The sequence below is a fragment of the Pocillopora damicornis genome, chromosome 5 (genome assembly GCF_964200805.1).
Source record: "Pocillopora damicornis chromosome 5, jaPocDami1.2, whole genome shotgun sequence".
Lineage (NCBI taxonomy): Eukaryota > Metazoa > Cnidaria > Anthozoa > Scleractinia > Pocilloporidae > Pocillopora > Pocillopora damicornis.
Genome location: NC_142674.1, coordinates 17,313,863 through 17,333,795, shown reverse-complemented (window position 1 = coordinate 17,333,795; position 19,933 = coordinate 17,313,863). Strand labels below are relative to the sequence as shown.

Below are 19,933 nucleotides of genomic sequence, written 5' to 3'. Positions count from 1 at the left end.
AAACGAGTTAGCTTAAATAAGTTTATTGAAGCATTTATGGAGTGCTTTACAACAAGTAAATTATTCTTAATAAGATTAGGAAATATTACTTATACTAGGAACAACACTCACAAACTTACGCAGCATTTCTGGCTTGATCAGTTATAAAAATTATCTTAACAGCAGTTTCTTTTTTTTTTTCTTTTTTTTGTCTCTATCAGCCTACAGTCAATAACATCAACAAAGCACTAACAAGTGCACCAAGTGAATAAACGGTAAACTAAGAAATGCAAAAGTGAAGTAAATAAACAAGTTTTTCTTTGAAGGAAATTCCACTTAACCTCCATTTATAAACTATGAAAATGGTTATCATCACTACCAAAGCATTACTAAAGTAAAAGTACGAAAAAACCTACGTCTTAAAATAAAAAACTATGAAATATTGAGGCTGAAATTCTCGAAATATAAACTACAAATTACCACAAAGTGTTATAAGACTACAACCTTAGAGGTTCAGCAATTCTGCTATTAAGCCTCAGTCCTGCACAAGAGGAGTTGCTTCAGATGACTCCTCGTCTTCGTCACTTCCAGTTTCGTCTATATCCGCAGCAGTAAGTTGATTACCATCATACTCTCGTACGCCAACGTCTCCGTCAAAAAGGTCTACAGCATCACTTTGGTCGTCCATATAGTTTCCAAGATCGTCTTGTTCATCCTTCGTGTACTCTAGCTGGCAAGTCTTAGGTTCTTCTTCTACTGCCTCCTTTTCAGATTGAACTGCTACAGCACCTTCATAACTAACGGTATTTTCAGGTTCACTTGTTACACCTTCTTCGTCATTAGTTTGATTTTCTGGAGGGAAGACGAAAACACTGAGGCCTTCTTTTTCGATCAGAGGATTATATTCTAAAGAATCAAGATTTTCCTCTTCGATCACACAAGGGAATGGTGAGGCATCGGGTTTGTTCGCCTCGTTTGCGGAGCGTGCGAAAGAGGTAGCATCTTCTTTTTCAGTAACAGAAAGGCATTCTGTGGCTTCCAAATCTTCTTCCCCAAGTACAGGGGAGCATGCTGAGTTATTGGAATCTTCTTCCTCAACCACAAGGGGGCATGCTAGAGAATCAGAATTTTCTTCGTCAGTCACAAGGGGACATGCTGAAGCAGCTAGACCGTCTTCGTCCATCACCAGGGAGGATGGTAAAGGATCAATTTGTTCTTCCTCAATCGCAAGAGGGCACTCGGAGTCATCAACATCTTCTTCCTCGTTCTCGCTAAGGTATGGTAAAGTATCACTCTCCAAAGGGTACGCTTGGGCATCCATATCTTTCTTATCACTCTCAAAAGGGTATGCTGCGCAACCTTCTTCTACTTTGATTCCGAGAGGGAAAGCTGTAGCACCATCGTCAATTCCAACCATAGAGGGATGTGCGGTAGCACCGTGCTTACCCACTTCACGGGCGAGATTTCCTGCAGCTGCCCCTTTGTCTTGTAAGTTAATAGCGAGGGGGAAAGCTGTAGCACCATCGTCAATTGCAACCACAAAGGGATGTGCAGTAGCACCGTGCTTACCCACTACATAGGCGAGATTTGCTGCAGCTGCTCCTTCCTCTGGTACGTTAATAGCGAAAGGGAAAGCTGTAGCACCATCGTCAATTGCAACCACAAAGGGATATGCAGCAGCACCGTGCTTACCCACTTCATGGGAGAGATTTGCTGCAGCTGCCCCTTTCTCTGGGACGTTGATAGCGACAGGGAAAGCTTGAGCACCATCGTTTATTGCAATCACAAAGGGATGTGCCGTAGCACCGTGTTCACCCACTTTACTGTCGGGATCTGTTGCAGGTGCTCCTTCGTCTCCTGCGTTAATTCCAAGAGGGAAAGCTGTAGCATCATCGTCCACTGCAACCAGAAAGGGATGTGCCGTAGCACCGTGTTCACCCACTTCACCGATGGGATTTGCTGCAGCTGCTCCTAGCTCTTCTGGTCCTGGGTTTGCAACAGCTCCACGGTCATCGACAAAGTTGTACTTATCCTGATCATACTTGTCATCGTCAAAGATATCTACATATGTCTATGAAAAAGATTAGAGGGTAATCAAGAACTGCAGGAGTTAATAAAACTTGAACGAATGAATTTAAAAAATTCAACGAAGAAATTCCAAAAAATGAGTCACTAAAATGAAAAAAAAGAGCAGATCAGATATCAATCACAAAGACAAGAACCATTAGTACTTGCATGAATTGAAAGTCAGGTATGGTCTTCCTTTCTGTCAAAGTTTTCCAAAAGTGTTATTTTAAGATCTCTTCCGTTCTTTCTTGTTTGTAGACAACAGAGGGAAAATAAGGATGATCCAGACTGACACAACGTAACCACATTTGCATATGTTTAAAAGTAACATTGGCTCATGATGAAACTGAATTCACAAATTGTTAGCGGCTGGGTAGTTAATGCGTTTTGACATCACATTGACGTGGAAAGAAATTCGCAATTGACTCAATTTCTTAAGTATATACTGAATTAGACGCTGTAAGGCAAACCTTTGTTTTAATATATGTATCCATTGTTTGGTAGAGCTTCACAAAGTGTGGCCGGCTGGCGCTTTCGTATTTCCAGCAGTTTAACATCACCGCGTATCTATAGAAAAACACAGGGACATATGATCACAGTAATTCTGCGGAGGCATTAATATTGCGAGTAGCAAAGTTGAGAAACCACAACTAATTACCAAAATAACTGAAATGCTAAGTTTATCTCATTACATTGCAGCTCAAACGAATTCTGTGATGAAAAACCCATCGTATTCTTTATTTGACTAAACAACTTTTCATTTTAATTTTTGTAGTGATTAGATAAAATTAATTTCTTAGGAAGGCTACTTATTCAGAGCGAGTGTATCAAAAACACCTGACCACAGCAGCAATTGATGTTGCTTTTGACTTATATAACATTCCACAGAGAGGAAGCAACACTTACAAACTGTCGTCGATATGTTCAGGCTTTGGTAGACGATAACCTTCTTCGATTTTTTTCATTGTCGTGGATTGAGACCATCCTTCGTAAGGAATGCCTCCTGTGGAAAAATAATGTTTTTTTCTGTTGGCCAAAAAAGCACACTTTTTTTGTTGTAATCACTTTCATTTCTCTCAGCTCGATCGAAATGATTCTTCTGTCAAAACGACAATTAATTGCTGAAATACACTTCGATTTTACATCAGATGAAAGAGTACTGTAAAAAAAAAAAATTTAAGTGTAGCGATGGATTTAAGGTTTTTCAATAATGTACTAAATACTTTCAGTTCTACTTAAACTTAAGCTTTATTTCAAGTTGCTATGCGTCGTCATAATATTATTTATCAGCGACAATGAGTGTTGCTTCTACTTCTCTATTGTACAATGCTCTTTTGTCCGCTCGGTATCACTCATCAGTTAGTAATTATGCGTGCAATTTCGGCAGGTATATTTCCTGAATATAGAGTAACAAATAAGTTAAGTACCGACAGTGAAGATTTCATACAAGACGATGCCGTAGGACCACCTGTCAAAGAAATGGAAGGATACGATATATCTCAACTGGGTTAGAAAGATAATAATTACTCAGATACTTGGGATGTTTAGAAACATGCCCTCAAGATATAAGCAACCTCCCTAAGAGAAAACGCCATATTTTTTAGTTTGATTATCCACTCATCCTTTCATCAGTCTTTTCTCGTCCTTAACAGATTGTGGATATTGCTCGTTAAACTTAATATTCATATAAAGTCACATACTACAGCTGTAACCTCAGCTGTTCCTCAGCTTGACGTTTCCTAATGACCCTCTAATCAATAGAGCACTGAATATTCTAGTTTCCCTTGCTACGTTAAGGTAGAATCGTAAAAAAAATTTACTTATGGAATATATATAGATAATAACCAATACAGTACGTACACATCGCTTTTGGTTGACAGCTGCTCCACATGTCCAAAGAGAATCTCGGGTGCAGTCCATTTGATTGGGATACATCCCTGGATGGGTAACCAAAATATTATAAACATCTGAAATCTAAAGAGGCTTGTATACAGCTCCTAAAATAATTTGCATATAAGATTAAAACCGTGACGTGAGGATTCACGATAAAGGCAACAGCAGTAGACACCTTTGTACAAATTCTATGAAAACAAGTCACACACTCCTTTTGCTTTAAATTTCCTGTGTTACTTTGCCCTTCGAGTTTGTATCTTTGTTATTCAGAGAACGATATCTCTTCCGGCTTTTTATTTCCTGGGTTCACTCCCTAGGTACAATTTTTTTTTTCTGTGAAAGCTTCGATACGCTTAGAATGGCTTCCCATTAAAGGGAAATATGTTTTGCAGTAAGACTGTATAACTGAAAAGAAAGGTTTGTAAGGACAGTAATATTTTAATTCTTCACATTTTTATCTTCCATACCAGCAGTTCCAAAACCAATTGACTAAATGATGAAAAAATCCTGAAAATTACCTTCTTGGCATTTCCTGGGCCGTATTTGAAATCCTGATAAGAGAGCCCAAAGTCAGTCAACTTGCAGACACGATGCTCATCAAGAAGGATGTTACGAGCTGCAAGATCGCGATGAATTATCTGAAATCGAAAACAAATAATTATATGATCTGCTAAAAGGGACTTTTATAAACTACGTAAAATAAAAAAGTAAAATATAGGTAGAAAGTTTAACATCATGCTAATGTCAGACCATTTCTCTGTGAAATAGTGACTCTAATGTGCTGGATATTTTTAGCCGTATGGAGTATTACTTTGACGATTTGCAAGTCATGCCATTTTATCACATGCAGGACCACATGCTGACCAGAAAGAGTTAGAGCACTTACCCCCCTGGACGCGAGGAAAGTCATACCATGTGCAATCTGTTTAGCAAACAGCACCATGTCATATGTTGTCAAGTGGTCGACCCCTCCGACCCCATGATGATATTGGTCGAAAACCCCCCTGGATTTTCTGAGATAACCCAGCAAGTCACCTCGCCACAGGTACTCCATGATAAGTATTGGCTGAGCTAAAAGGGAAAAACAAGAACATTATTTTACGGCAAGCAGTGCAGAAGTTCCAAAACGTTTTTGAATTGTACATGCTTTATCTAGTTATACCTCAAGTTATATCTGTAATGAATCAAAGTAGAGACAGAGAGTGAAAGTGAAAGAAGAAAACACACAGATAGAAAATAGACGGACAAATACGGCCGATAGAAATCTACAGACAGACAGACAGAAAAAACAGAGATGGCAGATAAATAGACAAAGACTTGCCATCGTAAGTTGAAGTTTTTATCACAATTAGCATGTAGATTTTAGAGCTAACATCTTCCAAGTAAAATTCCCCTCATACAGTGCGAAGTAATTTCATTTAAAACAGTCAAAAAATTGAAAATAACCATTGAGTTAGTACACCATCTTAGCAAGGACTAAGAATACTGATAGAAGTGATTGTACCTGTGATTGAGCTCAGAGATGTCTCTATCGTTGCTGTGAATTAGCTGATTATAATCATAACAATAGCTGATTACCTCCAACTGTGACACAACCAATGAACTTAACAACATTTTCATGGCCCTCCCTTCCAAAGAGTTTTAATAACTCGATCTCTCTCAGCAGGGCCTTCCTTCCTTTCTCTCCGGAGATTGCTAGGAAATCACAAAAAACTGGATAAACAAACAAACTTTGCATGTCAAGAGAGACACAATTAATTATGTGATAAACATCCGCATCTCGAATTGTTGTATGCTTGGTGTTATATTACCAGCGCAAATTATGATGCATTTGGTCTACATAAAAAAAAATTAGTTTACTAATTGATTGATGATTATAATCCATATATAATCCATACTTGCCACCAAAATGTCAGTTAGCCGTATTGTTCAATTGTATTGAACATGAAATTTCCAAAATAGATTCATCCTCGTTGAAAAAATCATTTGCTAGGAAAACGCTACGCATCTCGAGTATTGTTGTTAACTAAACAAGCTCATTAAACCGTGCAATTGTTTACAGATAACTTTCAAAAGTATAGACGCAATTAAGCCTAGAAATTCCATCTGTTATAATACCTAATAGTCGGTCGAATATATATTTGAGACAGTTTTTTTAAAATACATGCTCTGTTTGCGCCTTCTTGTTTCCCATCGTTCATAAATTAGATAATCCTTGCTTTTATCTTACAAAAAGCTACAATAATTCGTAAGCATTCCCAGAGTTATTGTAAATTTATTTGACTCTGTAAGTTTGTTACAGTCGAACCTGTATTTAGCGGTCACGCGCGGGGATGGTTGACCGTTTAATATAGGTTCCACGGAATAGAGCTACTATTGATAAAAGTTTAAAAATGCCACTCTATGCTATCATGGACCACTTTACATACACAACCTCGCTCAAAAACATTCCTAACATTGATTTCGGGAGATAAACATGGATTAAATTTTACTTGAAAGATTATTCTTAATTTTATTTGATTACTTCCGCTTTAGTGACCGTTCGATAAAGGTGGGGAACATTACAAATAGGCTGTTGGGACTTAGTAAAGGGTGACCACAACCGCTTGATATAAAAAGTACTATAAGTAAAGGAGGAAAGTTTCGGGACTTTCAAAACTGACCGCTTATTATAAGGTGACCGCTTAATTCAGGCTCTACTGCATTGTGATTTTCAGCTTGTCCAGCGCAAGAAGATCATACTACCACCACTAGACTGGCAAATGGCTCCGAGCTTTTTCCGCTAGACTCACCCTCTCAAGGTTTCTTTGAGGTCTCATGACATAATTTCCCACTAAAAGTTTCTAAGCGGGCAACTTTACAAAATATACGACAGAGTGACATTTTTAGTATTGTAGTATTTTCCGCTTCTATACACTTGAATGCAATTTAATCGATAAATTTTCATTTTTCTCCACAGCTTCTTATACTCCAAATGATATTCGTGTTCTTTTCTATTTTAGTAGCGTTGTATGACAAAAGATTTAACAACTGGTCCCCCCGGTAACCATCCGCTAACAATTAATTTGACATGCCAGCTGATAAATCATTTGAACAGCGCATAGTTTTTAAGCTATACATGTTATGTATTAGGTAGGTTAATAAAGCATGTTCTAAGAGAAATGCTCTATATTGAGATAAATTACTCAAAAAATTAATAAAGGATAGTTCAATGAAGTTTGTACGAAAGAAAGACCTGAAAAAGTACTTACGTAGGTAGCATTTCGCTGCAACTGTGCGATTTCCAGGTCTGCCACGGGAACGACCCAGAAGCGCTCGCCACACTGAACCAAATGCCCCTTTGCCAATATGCTCACGAAGGTTAAGGCGGTCAGCTGTAATCTCCCATCCGTCTGTGTTTGCGTTCAGCTGATCCATCTCAACTTCATCTTCCCCTTCACTGAATAATTGCAGATGAAAACAAGACTTTAACTATCTGTGTTACCTATCTATCTTTTCCTTCTTTGAATCTGGTTTAACATAACGTGGTAAAGATATCCTCTATATCTTCAATTTAAATTTTTTTTCTTTTCATTTCATTTCCGGGTGCTTCAGAAAATTATCACTTGCCAATGAAAAATTATTGAAATAGGTGAAATTTGGATGCTAATTTACTGAACCCGTTTTTTCGACGCATCGACCCAGGGAGGAGATTTTATTGAAAAAAAAAAAGAAAAAGATTGAATAAACCTCGCTTGAAGATAATCTAGCGCCGACTGTGTTTTTCGGCATTTTACGTCATATAAATATCGTGCCTCCTACGCGAGAAATGAAATACTAACCAAAACCATCCGAAGTATTGTCTACAATCGATATATCGAGTGGTATTTTAAATCGTTCTACAAGACTCCGAGTGTGTTTCAACTGTAGTTTCTGTAACAAACAGTGACGAAGGGTCAAAGCTTCTCTTCTTCTTTACAAGTATGCCACCCACAACCCAGCATACTGGTAACAAAAACAAAAAATACTAAACAAGGTATCAAAACAAGTGAAGGACGGAGGAATTCAAAACAGAAAGAACGTCGGGAAATAGTTGACTGCCATTTGATAAGAACTGCTTCGAAATCTGCTGCTGCTTCGAAAGGAAAATCTTTTATTTTGGCCCATGTGCTCTTGATTGTGAATATAATCGGTCCAAACTGAAAAAGAGACTTATTTTCTCAACAGTGGCGATTATCGCTACTCACCTGAGACTTATTCAAGAGTTAGAAATTTCGAATACAACTACACGTTCAAACAATGAGCATCAAAAAGAGAGAATTTACTTACTTCAGCCTAGGTGGCACCTCGGGTGGGGCTATCATCAAAAGATATGTGAAAAGAGATGAAAGAAATCGTTTAGTTGTGAGTAAGAATGACATCATTAACTAAGTTGAAGCTTGCGACTCAGAAACCACGTGTGACTTATATTTGACTCTGTAGTCAAACAATGAGAGAAGGAATAAGGTGGGTTATCATGGTAATTAGTTTCATATAATTTGCAACATTTTTGTAATTTGATTAGTAATGGGCTTTGCCGGGACTGTAGAGGGACCTTCAAAATCAGTGCTGGAAATGCAGAATATGACCTTCTTAAAATAGCTCCTTCGTGCTCCAAGACACTGACGTATTAAAAGCCACAATCTGCCATATGAAGAAATTTTATTTTCGTATGGTAACATTTTACCTGTAGCACGGCGTTTTTTAATGTATGAAATGAACGCCAGTAGAAAAACGACAGCAGCCAAAGGTCCCGCAATGTAGTACCACTCCAGTGAGCTGCTGGAGGAAAATGAGCTGCTGGAAGGAGCTTCTGAATTTCCTGAAACACAATAATAGAAGAAGCTTAATAGGAAAGTAATTTGCTGGTCGGCAAAAAATTGATATCACCAACTATCTAGATAGAGAGCTAACTTTTTTTTGTTCCAACAATTTACGTTGTTCATTCCTTGCGTTGGGTGACGGGGAATAACTCATGGAAAAACAGACGCAGATGTGTTAAGTTACAAAAAACAGGCAGATAGACAGAGAAAGATTGGTGAAAGAATTATAGAATATGTATAACATGCTGCTACTGTTTGAAACTCGTTTTGAAACAGTTTTTTAAATTTCTTTCAAATTTAATTCATTTAAAATTTCTAGTTCCCAGAAGACCAAAAAACCACTGGAAAAGCTTGTGAGGAACATAAGAGGTGGGCGTGTATTTTATAATAATGACCTTACATAGTTGATTACTGAAATTATATGTGGTTCCTTAAACAGCTTACCTTTGACATTTACTGTCACAACAGAGCGAGCCACAATTCTTAGCTTGTTACGTGCTTCACAAGAATATTCACCACTGTCCTCTTCCACAACCTCAGTAATATCAAGTTTACTATTTTCCTTATCTAATCGTGTCTCTATAACTGCTTTTTCTGTTATTAGGTCTCCATCTTTTTTCCACATAATGTTGATTGTTTCTTCGTTGACTATGCAGATCAATTTGAGGGTATCTCCTTTTGTGAGTGTTATGTATTTCTCTGGAAAAACTAGAGCAGAGGCTTTTCCTGCGTTGAAAAAGGGGCAATTCATTAGTATGCTGGTTTCTCATTAAAACTACAACTGCATTATAAACACACCAAAAAACACACACAAACATTGAAACGGAACGAATCAAATGTGACCTTCTGCATAATGCCTCGAATATGTTGCTTTCGATGAAAAAAAAAAAAAAAGAAAAGTATTTCCTTGTGAGTTTCGTAAGGTTTTCGTAAGATTTTCAGAACAAGCTTGAAACCGTTATGTTTTAAATTTCCTGATTACTGTTTTAACCGCCCCAGATCCTCCGCTGAACTTCTAAATTAAGGTCTCGGTAATGTTCCATCTTCTCTTGTTCTTTCTTCTACACCCTTGTGTCAAATGGACACAACAAGTGAGTCATGCAACACGAAGTTTTTTCTTTTCCAGCACTGCGGTAGCGGGTCTGATTTCAAGTAGATGATCGTCCGTTTAAATTCTAAAGTACTACAACAACTTCATTAGGTGGTTTTCTATCACATCCTGAGGAGAGTGGACTTACTACATTTTCTCGAGTGGACTTACAACATTTTTTCAAGCTGACACTGTTAAATTTCCATTGAAAAATTGTGGATATCATAGACGGAACTAGAACCAAGAGCTGTTATGACAATTCCATCGACAGAGAATACTTCATGGAAAGTCTGTCCGTATGGTATTTTACGCGCGAGTTGGTAGTATCGGAAATCGAACAGGTGTGCGCAGCGAACCAATGAGATTTCTTGTACAAACCGACTCGCTGTTATCTCTTTTGTGTTTTTGCTCTGTATGCTTTCTATTCCGCATAATTCTCCACAGAGGTTCCTCAGTCATCTTTTATAAGTAATTTGATTTAATAAACAGTCCTGAAAGCCGATTTTTATAATGTTACGAACGGAAACTATGCCGGTGAAGGATTAATAGAGAATAATACATAGGCGCGCGTAGATATGGAATTTCTCTTAGAGTGTGTACTCGATAGCTCACGAGTGAGCGCAGCGAATGAGTGAGATGTCGAGCTGAACACGAGAAGAGAAATTCCATATCTATAAGCACCCATGTATTATTTTTTTTTATCATATAAACACAATAGCCCTTTACTGAGAAGAAAAGCCGGCTTCATTTATAAATGAATATAAATTAATCGACAATCCCCGAATAACAATCGTAGAGTGCGTTGGCGCTAACTCCCAAGATGGAAAAATGCGTTGAATCACGATTACAAAAACAACAATGCTCGTAATTTTCAATTAACAAAATTCTCATTTATTGACTTTGTCCTTACCGACAGAAGAAGTCTTTCAGGTAAACGGCCAAAATCTGCTAGTAGAAAATCTTCCAGTTGTCGATTTTCATTCTCAGCCGAGAGAAATGCTAACACTAAAGCCACTGAAAATGAAACTTTCGGTTTTTCTTTTAGTATATTGGTTTTCTTTGCTTTTTAGGAAAGTTTGAACTTCACTGTCTGTTAGCGATACGGATTTTTTAGTGTTTTAGCTGCCGTAATTCGAGAAAGCTCCGACAAACAAGTTGTATCGAGAATCGTGAACGCTTTGCCATTCATTCATCAACCTGACCGAGTGGCGCCAAAGGCGAGTGACGTATCAGCAGCCGATTGGCTATATCAACGTATTTTTTCACGTGTGTTGTTTCGGTTTTTCTCTGAGCCGGAAATCCCAATATAACACCGCAGTTTATGTGATAAATAAGAATAACATACGCTTCACGGGTGAAAAAGCACGATACGCAGTTCCTCCCGCGTAAAAAAAAGCGATATGCGCCATTTGATTGACTCTCGGCTTCTTGGACCAGCTTGAGAAAAAATTTTATTTCATGCGTTTTCAGCTTGTAAATCCCTAAATCTTAACTCTGTAATATCTTCCATCCTCATTGGCTGAGCCACATTACGAGTTACAAAGCCATAAATCAACTTTTTGGAGAGATCTAATAGAATTGAGGGTGCGAGGGAATTCTTTCGAATGCTTAATCGCTATTCGACCTCCGATTTCGATCACGGATACAAGCGTATTCGCTTTAAGTAGTTTCCTCTGTTTTAGTCTTGTTGTTCAATGTAGAGATTACAATTGTGTGTCGTGTGTAACTTTGACTTTTGCGTCTCGCTTCCTTTTTGCTTTCTTCCGAGATTCTGGATCTCTCCGTCTCGGAATTCTCTTCTTCAGATTTTTCTAGCTTGAAAGTACGTTGCACATCGTCAAGTATTTCGAATCAATCAACTCTCTCTATAGCGCCATCACCTGTCCTTTTTCCTTTGCGTTTCTTTCCTACTCAGATCTACGCAGTTCTTTGCGTTTGGAATCATAAAGATCCAAGGACATTAGTATTAAGCATTGGTATCACCCGTTTTTTTTTAAGGTCAGGCCCCGGTCGATCGAAGGGTAGATAACACTGTCCACAAGATAATACTCTATCTGGTGGATAACGCTTTATGTTTTACTCTCACTCATTCACCGAATAAATATTTAACCGTTGGATAGCGTTATCTGCCATTTATACAACTGGGCCGAGTTTGCCTGAATTCTCTTCGCGCTATTCCTTTTCTCCGTCGCTATTGCCCATGGATTTACAAGTTCATTTTTCTGTCTTAATTTGTTCTCTCCCTATTTCTCTTCGTCATCTTCAACATTATCATCGTCATTATCAACGTCACCATCGTCGTCGTCATCATCATCATCATCATCATCATCATCATCAATATCATTATAACTGAACTTACCATAAACACGCAGAGTTGCTGAGGAACTGGTTTTGTTTGCTTTGTTCTTTGCTGTACACCTGTAAGTCCCACTCATCCCTTTCGTAACACTTGGCGAAACTAGGAATGATTCTTCTTCGTGATCGGTTTGATTGATACCAGATGGCAGGTCACCATTATTAAAAGTCCAGACGAAGGTTGGTGTTGGAATACCTGAGGCTACGCAATTAAGGTTTACAGGGTATCCTTCGGTAAGAAATTGGCTTTTCGGAGGCTCAATGATCTGGGGAGAGACTTGAAGTAAAAAGATCACCAAGCTAAACAAAGGGTCGCATTTTCCATTTTAAGCCCCTCTCCCCCTTCCCTTATACAACCCTAAATTAACTAGTTTCAAAATAAAAGAAAACTACGTTATTGCCAAGTCTATTTTTAATCCAAGGTTATTTTGAAATTAGTTTTCTTCACTCTTGATATAGGAAGGTATAAGTCAGCCCAATGTGACATCAAAACATTTTTTATTTCCTTAAAAGATTTCCTATCTTAGCAACAGCCCAAGAAGTAATAATTTAGTTACCTATTTATTAATTTCTTCGTCATTTTCTTACTGGTTGTTAGGTGTAATATCAACACCCCGTGCTACCATGTTCAAGAGTACCAGTTTCTCTAAGTTCAAACTACACATTTACTTTGAAGAATAGCCAAATAGTAATGGTTAAAAGGTTTGCATTCCATGAAAAGATTGCGTTAAATCTGTCATTTTAAACGCTCAGATCGTCCATTGTAGCAGGAGTACAAGTTCATAACGACGTAACAGCGGGATTATTTTCATGTATTTCTTTGCAGTTTTGGTCGCCGAATTTTCAAATTTCAACTCAATGAAAAGTTTACATGGATGTTTCGCTTTCCAACTTCAGTAATAAATACTTAAATAATAATGCACTGATAGCCACTTTGACATTTTTGCACTTCTAAAATGGTATATGAATCGTGACTTGTCAGTCATTGGTATTTAAGAAGCAGAAAAAAAGGTAATTAAAAAATTTAAACGGACTTTTATAATAAATGCCGTGACAAAATATGGTGATATCTATAAAGTCAAAATTGCTCGACGTTCCAAAAGGCAATTAGTTTAAACTGCCCAAAAATTAATTGCATGTGTCTGATCACGAAATTCATTTACATTTGGTGTGTAAGTTGGCATGTTCTCGCCCTTTAAATGTTATCATCAATTAAGTACTTTTTTATTATTTTTAGTCAATTTGGAAATTTTTGTGGTTTCAAGTCCTTAAATTTGGTATCATGGAAACGATTTTATCCTCATACAACCAAAGATCTAAATTGATTATCGACTGCAGTTCTTTCTATGTGTAAATGAGAACCGTACCTCCCGCCACTTGGATCCAGAAAGTTGAGTTTTCGCTTCCTTCGCTGTTATTGGCGCTGCAGGTGTATGAACCAGAGTCTTTCAATCTCGCTTGGCGAATCGTGAGAGTGTTGTTGTTACCGCGATTCACCCCATCCTTAGTCCACAGTATCTCAGGTGTAGGGAAACCGCTCAGAGAGCAAATGAACTTAAGAGACAAGTTATAGGCAACCGACTGATTCTTGAGCTCAGTATTAATTTCAGGAGGACCTGGACATAGAATTCAAAAGTACAATTCAAAAAAGGTGAAGGTACGAAAAAAAAACTAGAAAATGAGAATAGAAACTGAAATAAAAAAAGTAAGTTAACATTCACCTGTGACTTTGATATGAAAAGCTGCTTCATTTTTCCCTTCACTGTTTTTAGCGCTGCATTTGTATTGACCAGCATCGCCATAAGTCACTCGATAAGTCGTGAGTATGTTCCTGGTATCAAGTAACTTTCCATCTTTTGTCCAGTTCACGTCTGGTTTAGGAAAACCCCTCACGACGCATTGAATTTGAAGTGTTGAATGTAATTTGACAGAAATCTCTCGCCGAGAATTTATTTCAGGAGAACCTTTTTAATTTTGAAAAGGAAGATAATGATTTATATAAAACTTGATCCCCATCCCCTTCCCCTCTACTTCTTTTTAACCGTCGTTCACAATCTTAGTGCAACTGTCCTTCTCTCCTCAGCTCTCCCCTGCCGTAAAAATCAAAGCTTGCAAACATGATTTTGTTACCGAGATTCACCCCATCCTTAGTCCAGAGTATCTCAGGTGTAGGGAAACCGCTTAGACAACAAATGAACTGAAGCGACGAGTTATATATAACCGACTGATTCTTGAGCTCAGTATTGATTTCAGTAGGACCTGGGCGTAGAATTCATAGGTACAATTCAAAAAAGGTGAAAGTACGAAAAAAAAGAAAAAAAAACGTCAGAAAATAAGAAGAGCAACTGAAGGAAACAAAATTAAGTCGACGTTTACCTGGGACTGTAATATGAAAAGCTGATTCACTTTTCCCTTCACTGTTTTCAGCGCTGCATTTATATTGACCAGCATCTTCATAACTCACTCGATTAATTGTGAGAGTGTTCTTGTTACCGCGATTAACCCCATCCTTAGTCCACAGTATCTTAGGTGTAGGGAAACCGTTCAGAGAGCAAATGAACTTAAGAGACGAGTTATAGGCAACTGACTGATTCTTGAGCTCAGTATTAATTTCAGGAGGACCTGGGCATAGAATTCAAAAGTACAATTCAAAAAAGGTGAAAGTATAAAAAAAAAATTAGAAAATGAGAATAGAAACTGAAATAAAAAAAGTAAGTCAACATTTACCTGTGACTGTAAGTTGAAAAGCTGCTTCATTTTTCCCTTCACTGTTTTTAGCGCTGCATTTGTATTGACCAGCATCGCCATAAGTCACTCGATTAGTTGTGAGCATGTTCCTGGTATCAAGTAACTTTCCATCTTTTGTCCAGTTCACCTCTGGTTTAGGAAAACCATTCACGAAGCACTGAATTTGAGGTGTTGAATGTAATTTGACAGACTTCTCTCGCTGAGAATTTATTTCAGGAGGACCTTTTTAATTTTGAAAAGGAAAATAATGATTTATATAAAACTTGATCCCCATCCCCTCCCCTTCTACTTCTTTTTAACCGTCGTTCACAATCTAAGTGCAACTTTCTTTCTCTCCTCAGCTCTCCCCTGCCCTTAAAATCAAAGTTTGCAACCATGATTTTCACCAAGGAAAAATACTCAGCTCCCGCTCGCGAAAATCACGCCTGTTCTACATGAACATGAAACTGTAATGATCTTTCTTTTCTACTAAAGAAAAATTGCCTTTGTTTTTTTGTGACCAAATGTAAATCTAGCATCTAATCGGTAGTAATGAAACTCCTGCAGAAAAAATAAAATCTTTTTAATTCAGTGCGAGCCATTTTTTTTCTTTTTATAAAGAAAAAGGGGGTAAGTTTCCAAAATATCTCGGGTCTTATCAACTAAATTGAAAATGTAAAATGGCCACCGTAAAGATTTTCTAAGCTAACGTTTCGACCGTTAGCGCTTCGTCAGAGCTAAACCTCGAAACGTCAGCTTTGATAATTTTTACGGTGGCCAATCTAAATTACCAACTCTGTTGATAAAACCAAAGTATATTAAACAAAGAGTTTGACGTTTAATAAAAGGACGGTTGAAGGATATCTGTGCAGTATTTTCTACCAACAAATGAATATTTTACTTTCTCCTCATATATAAAACCACTTACATTTACAAGGTCGTGATTCCCGAGTTCTTGAGCAGTTAAATTCTGGAAGTAAGGATATCAAGATAATCTTTTAAAAGTAATAAACGGTTGGAGATTAAGTCATCTTATTTCTAGTAAAGAAAACATCCATTGGCAGTAACTGCTGAAGGTTCCTTCCTAATTATAAATGCAATATATACACAAGAATTAACCCAATTGAATAAAAACTTATAAATGCTGTATAGTTTTGGAAGCTGTAAAACAATGGCGAAAACCCACCATTACACTTTCGAGTGACAAATTCTTAAACACTCCCTCTTGTTACTTACCGACTCTTTGCCGGTACTGACCGCACTCTTTACAGCCACTCCAAAATGACCACGCCATACAACCTTTGAAAACAACAAATTTTGCGCAAAGAGTCATATGTCATGATATCACTCTACCTATGCTCTTTACTCATAAAGGATACCAAAATACGTAATCGTTATCGTCGATATCCCCAGTTTCTAATTTCCGGGGAGACTTCGAAGTAACATCTCCAAGTTAAAAAAGATTGATGGCTTAAAGCTTATAAATCACCCAACTTACAGTTCCCTATTTATACGCATCATTGGTGTTCTCTAAACACCTGTCAGGGATTTATCATGTTATATGCCAAGGAGAGTGACATTGATTTTTATTGCTCAAATGGATGACTGTGCAAAAATGTTAAAAGAAACAAACTAAGATTTTAACGTTTTCAATTTTTAATTTTCAACTTTACTGTAAAAGTTCCATCAGTATATGGCAGAGGCCTGAAACGTTGAAATTCAATTGTTGCAACAATTAAAAGTTTTATTTCTATGTAACATCTTTTTCCACACATCCACTGATCCACAGAGAAGAGTATCCTGTCTGAATCCCTCTATTGGGATCGATTCGTTTGTTCATCCATCTTTATCGACCTTTTATCCTGCCTACTGATAAATGATAGTTCAAGCATGGCTACTTACAATCTGTTATATCAGTTAGGATGAGGATGTTAGGTGAACATGAAAAAAAATATTCACATTTGATGAGTAAATTAGTGGCTTAATATAGCCTTGGATTACTTGACTAACACATCATAAGCTTAACAAACAAACTGAACTCGTGGCACTCACCCGCTTTTGAATCCGAAAAGAACGCCGTGAAAGAAAAAAACAAATTTGAAAAAGATGTTAATCCATTTATCTGTTCATTTATTTATTTGAACCAACCAGTTTGTTTAGTACGTCAATATTCTACATTGAATTCGATAACTATGCAACAGAATTTGTTAAATCAAACAAACAATCAGCCAATTATGACTGATTACTGATGATAATTATACAAATATCGTTTATTACAGAATTTAGGTACTGATTTTATACTTATACCGTCCACATCAGTAAAATCGTTTGGATAGTAATATTATAACATTAACAGCTATCAGTAACTGTCATTGATACACAGGTAGATAATTCTTTGCTATTTACGATTGCAGTTTCCTGATCAGTAATCAGCCGGTGCAGAGAGTCAATAGTGTATATTGAGCCACAGGAGAGTTCTTTATTTATAGGAACGGATGATATTGATAATTACCTTCCCTTTTGGCTAGGCAGAAAAGACGAGATAAGAAAGGAGGAGCGGTTAATGATCTAATAACATAGCTTAAGTTATGAAATAACAATTCATCGAAAAATTCTACCCCCCCTTTTTTTTTGGGAAAGGAATTAGGTTCCAGTACTTTCTCAACACATGGAAAGCGAGCATCAGCGCCTAAATTTACATTTCCCAGAGAAGGATGTGATGTTGGAAAAAGATTCTCCAGAAACTTAAGAGAAAATTGTCAAGGATAGGTTGCATTTATAAATTTCTGTTTAACCTCGTTCACGCCGGTTTCGCGTGAAGGGTTTGACTGATTTTATGGGTGGTATGACCAGCCCTTGAATTACTTGTGTTAAACTTTGTTTTACTTCTGTTCTGCGTTTGTCACGCCTTATAATGGTTCTGCGTTTGTCACGCCTTATAATGATCCTGTGGTAGACACCGTGAACTTTTTTGTTTGCGGTCTTGGACGAGATTTAGTCGCTATCAGGAAGTAAAGAAAGTTAGCATTGCTAAATCGAATGTTCCTCGTTAGCTATCACCAGCAGATCACAGGATGAGGGGCCAGTTATGGAAGTCTCTACCAATAAAAATGTACCGAAAGCACGAGTTGAGCTCAAAATTCAAAATAAAGCATAAAAGTAGACTAAAAACACATTGATGACATGGATGTCAGCGTAAATTTTATTGGTTGAAACTGTATTATTGTAAGAGAAAGCGATTTTCAATGGGGGTTTCAGAAGTAATCCTTGATAACATCGGAGTTTTGTTACGCCTCGTCCTCCACTACAGCTTCTCAGCAAATTTGATTTCACATAATCTCGTGCGTTTTCCATGCCAAATGTTTGCTTTGAATATGAGATTCTTGAGGCTCCAATGATTTTTCGTTGTTCTGATTCGCTGTGGTGAAAACCTAGCTTTGTTTTTACGACACTTAATCGACATACACTCCGAAAAGAGTAAACAATTCATACGCGGCCCGGTTGTAAATAGGATCTTAGGTACTAAAGGAAAATTAAATTGTCTTGAGCATGATTATCAAGAATAAGAATTGCGCGAGATAAACTAAATTCAACTTACCAGCTATGTGATTGCAGAAGTGGCATGTAAATAAAAGTTATTAAAAAAAATAAAATTAAAACGTGCATCTGTTGCTCAAAACATTCATTTGTTTATTGAGAAATGCTATACACTTTTTCTTTCCTTTATCACCTGTACTTTAGTTAAATATGTTAACGTAAACGTACTGTAAAAGTGCCATGCAAATAGATATGCTTTAAATCACAGCGAAACATGTACTTACGTCCTAATAGTTTTTCACAGTTGCCAAGGCCAAGGAAGAAGAAAAAAAAATACATCAAGAACAGAAAAATAAATAAAAGGAAAGTAATTAACTGCTAAGAGAGTTGATATTCATTTATCAGTCGGCTAAGACCTCTGCTCTACAAATAATTCTGATATGAAACCATTTTCATGATTATGGCTTTAATTCTCATAATTAGTTTCAAGTAACTAACACCTCAATTTTACAGTCTACCACAGACGACATTAAATCTTTTCGTAAACTGAGCCACTGAATCAAAATCTGATCCTTATCTACTTATGGTTCACACTGAATATACATTTTCACATAGCCTAGTTCAAAACGACGTCAACAAGTTTCCAACCATAAGTTAGGAAGCAAGGCGAATATCAGAATGCCATGTTTATTGATGATCATAATTTCTCATCCATAATAATATCAATAAAACGAAATTGTAGCTTTCGTTATTACAAAAGTAAGCGACAGTGACACAAATATGTTACATGACTGTTACTGCAGTAGTGAAAAGACATGTGAAATCCGCCAAATAACTATAAAAAGAAGACATACTTACGATCTATTCGCCCGTTAAGGTAGGAAATAGGAGAAAGAGATATGTTAGTTAGTGATGCACATTTGTTATTGCCGACATTGTTCTTCAGTTTGGTATCGTTAAGTAAAAGTGTCTTGTTAATGGAACAGCCAGTAGTATGACTACGCATCCTATTACACTAGCCACAACTGTTGGGTATTTCAAATGGTTACCATGTTGGCAGTCAATGGTGAAGTCTGACCAGATAAGAGTCTTTAACATGCTGTCGGCCACCAATAGTAAAAAGGAGTATAACTCTTGGCCGCAATCAAAAATATTGACTTGGGCTGATTGAACTATACCAGTTCATTGTAAGTAAAGCTTTTTCTTTTACAAATCTACTCTTTCGCAAAAATGATGATAACTCGGAAGAGAGTCTAACACATGATGACTGATGATGACTGTCGAATAGTACCTGGTTTGTTAGAAATGTAAAAATGAATGAGGAAAAGTAAAGAAAAAGCTACTTACGACCTGTTATGTCAATTAGACGTTGGTGAACCCGATGGAAAAGAGGAGAAAATGAATCAACTGAAATTTACTATCAGTTTAAAGCCGTTGTGAGATA

The 19,933-nt window shown here is 37.1% G+C and overlaps 1 protein-coding gene across 1 annotated transcript; it reads right to left on the bottom strand.

The window, feature by feature from the left end:
• Positions 1–514: 514 nt before the first annotated feature.
• LOC149045700 (vascular endothelial growth factor receptor 1-like) lies at positions 515–14,078 on the bottom strand. Its single transcript, XM_089205944.1, has 10 exons — positions 14,072–14,078; positions 13,593–13,841; positions 12,230–12,502; positions 9,225–9,506; positions 8,645–8,779; positions 8,248–8,275; positions 7,191–7,378; positions 5,518–5,634; positions 1,694–1,878; positions 515–1,198 (listed from the first exon to the last, which is right to left on the bottom strand). The coding sequence occupies exons 1-10, from the start codon at positions 14,076–14,078 to the stop codon at positions 515–517; spliced, it is 2,148 nt and encodes a 715-aa protein (XP_089062070.1).
• Between the last annotated feature and the right edge of the window lie 5,855 nt (positions 14,079–19,933).

What these genes read in the sequence shown, in the direction of transcription:
- LOC149045700 (XM_089205944.1), bottom strand. An exon ending in TGCAGCGAAATGCTACCTAC is followed by an intron (nt 5,635 to 7,190) that starts GTAAGTACTTTT and finishes GTGATTTCCTAG; the next exon opens with CAATCTCCGGAGAGAAAGGA. An exon ending in CAGAGAAAGGGGCAGCTGCA is followed by an intron (nt 1,199 to 1,693) that starts GCAAATCTCTCC and finishes CTTGCGATTGAG; the next exon opens with GAAGAACAAATTGATCCTTT.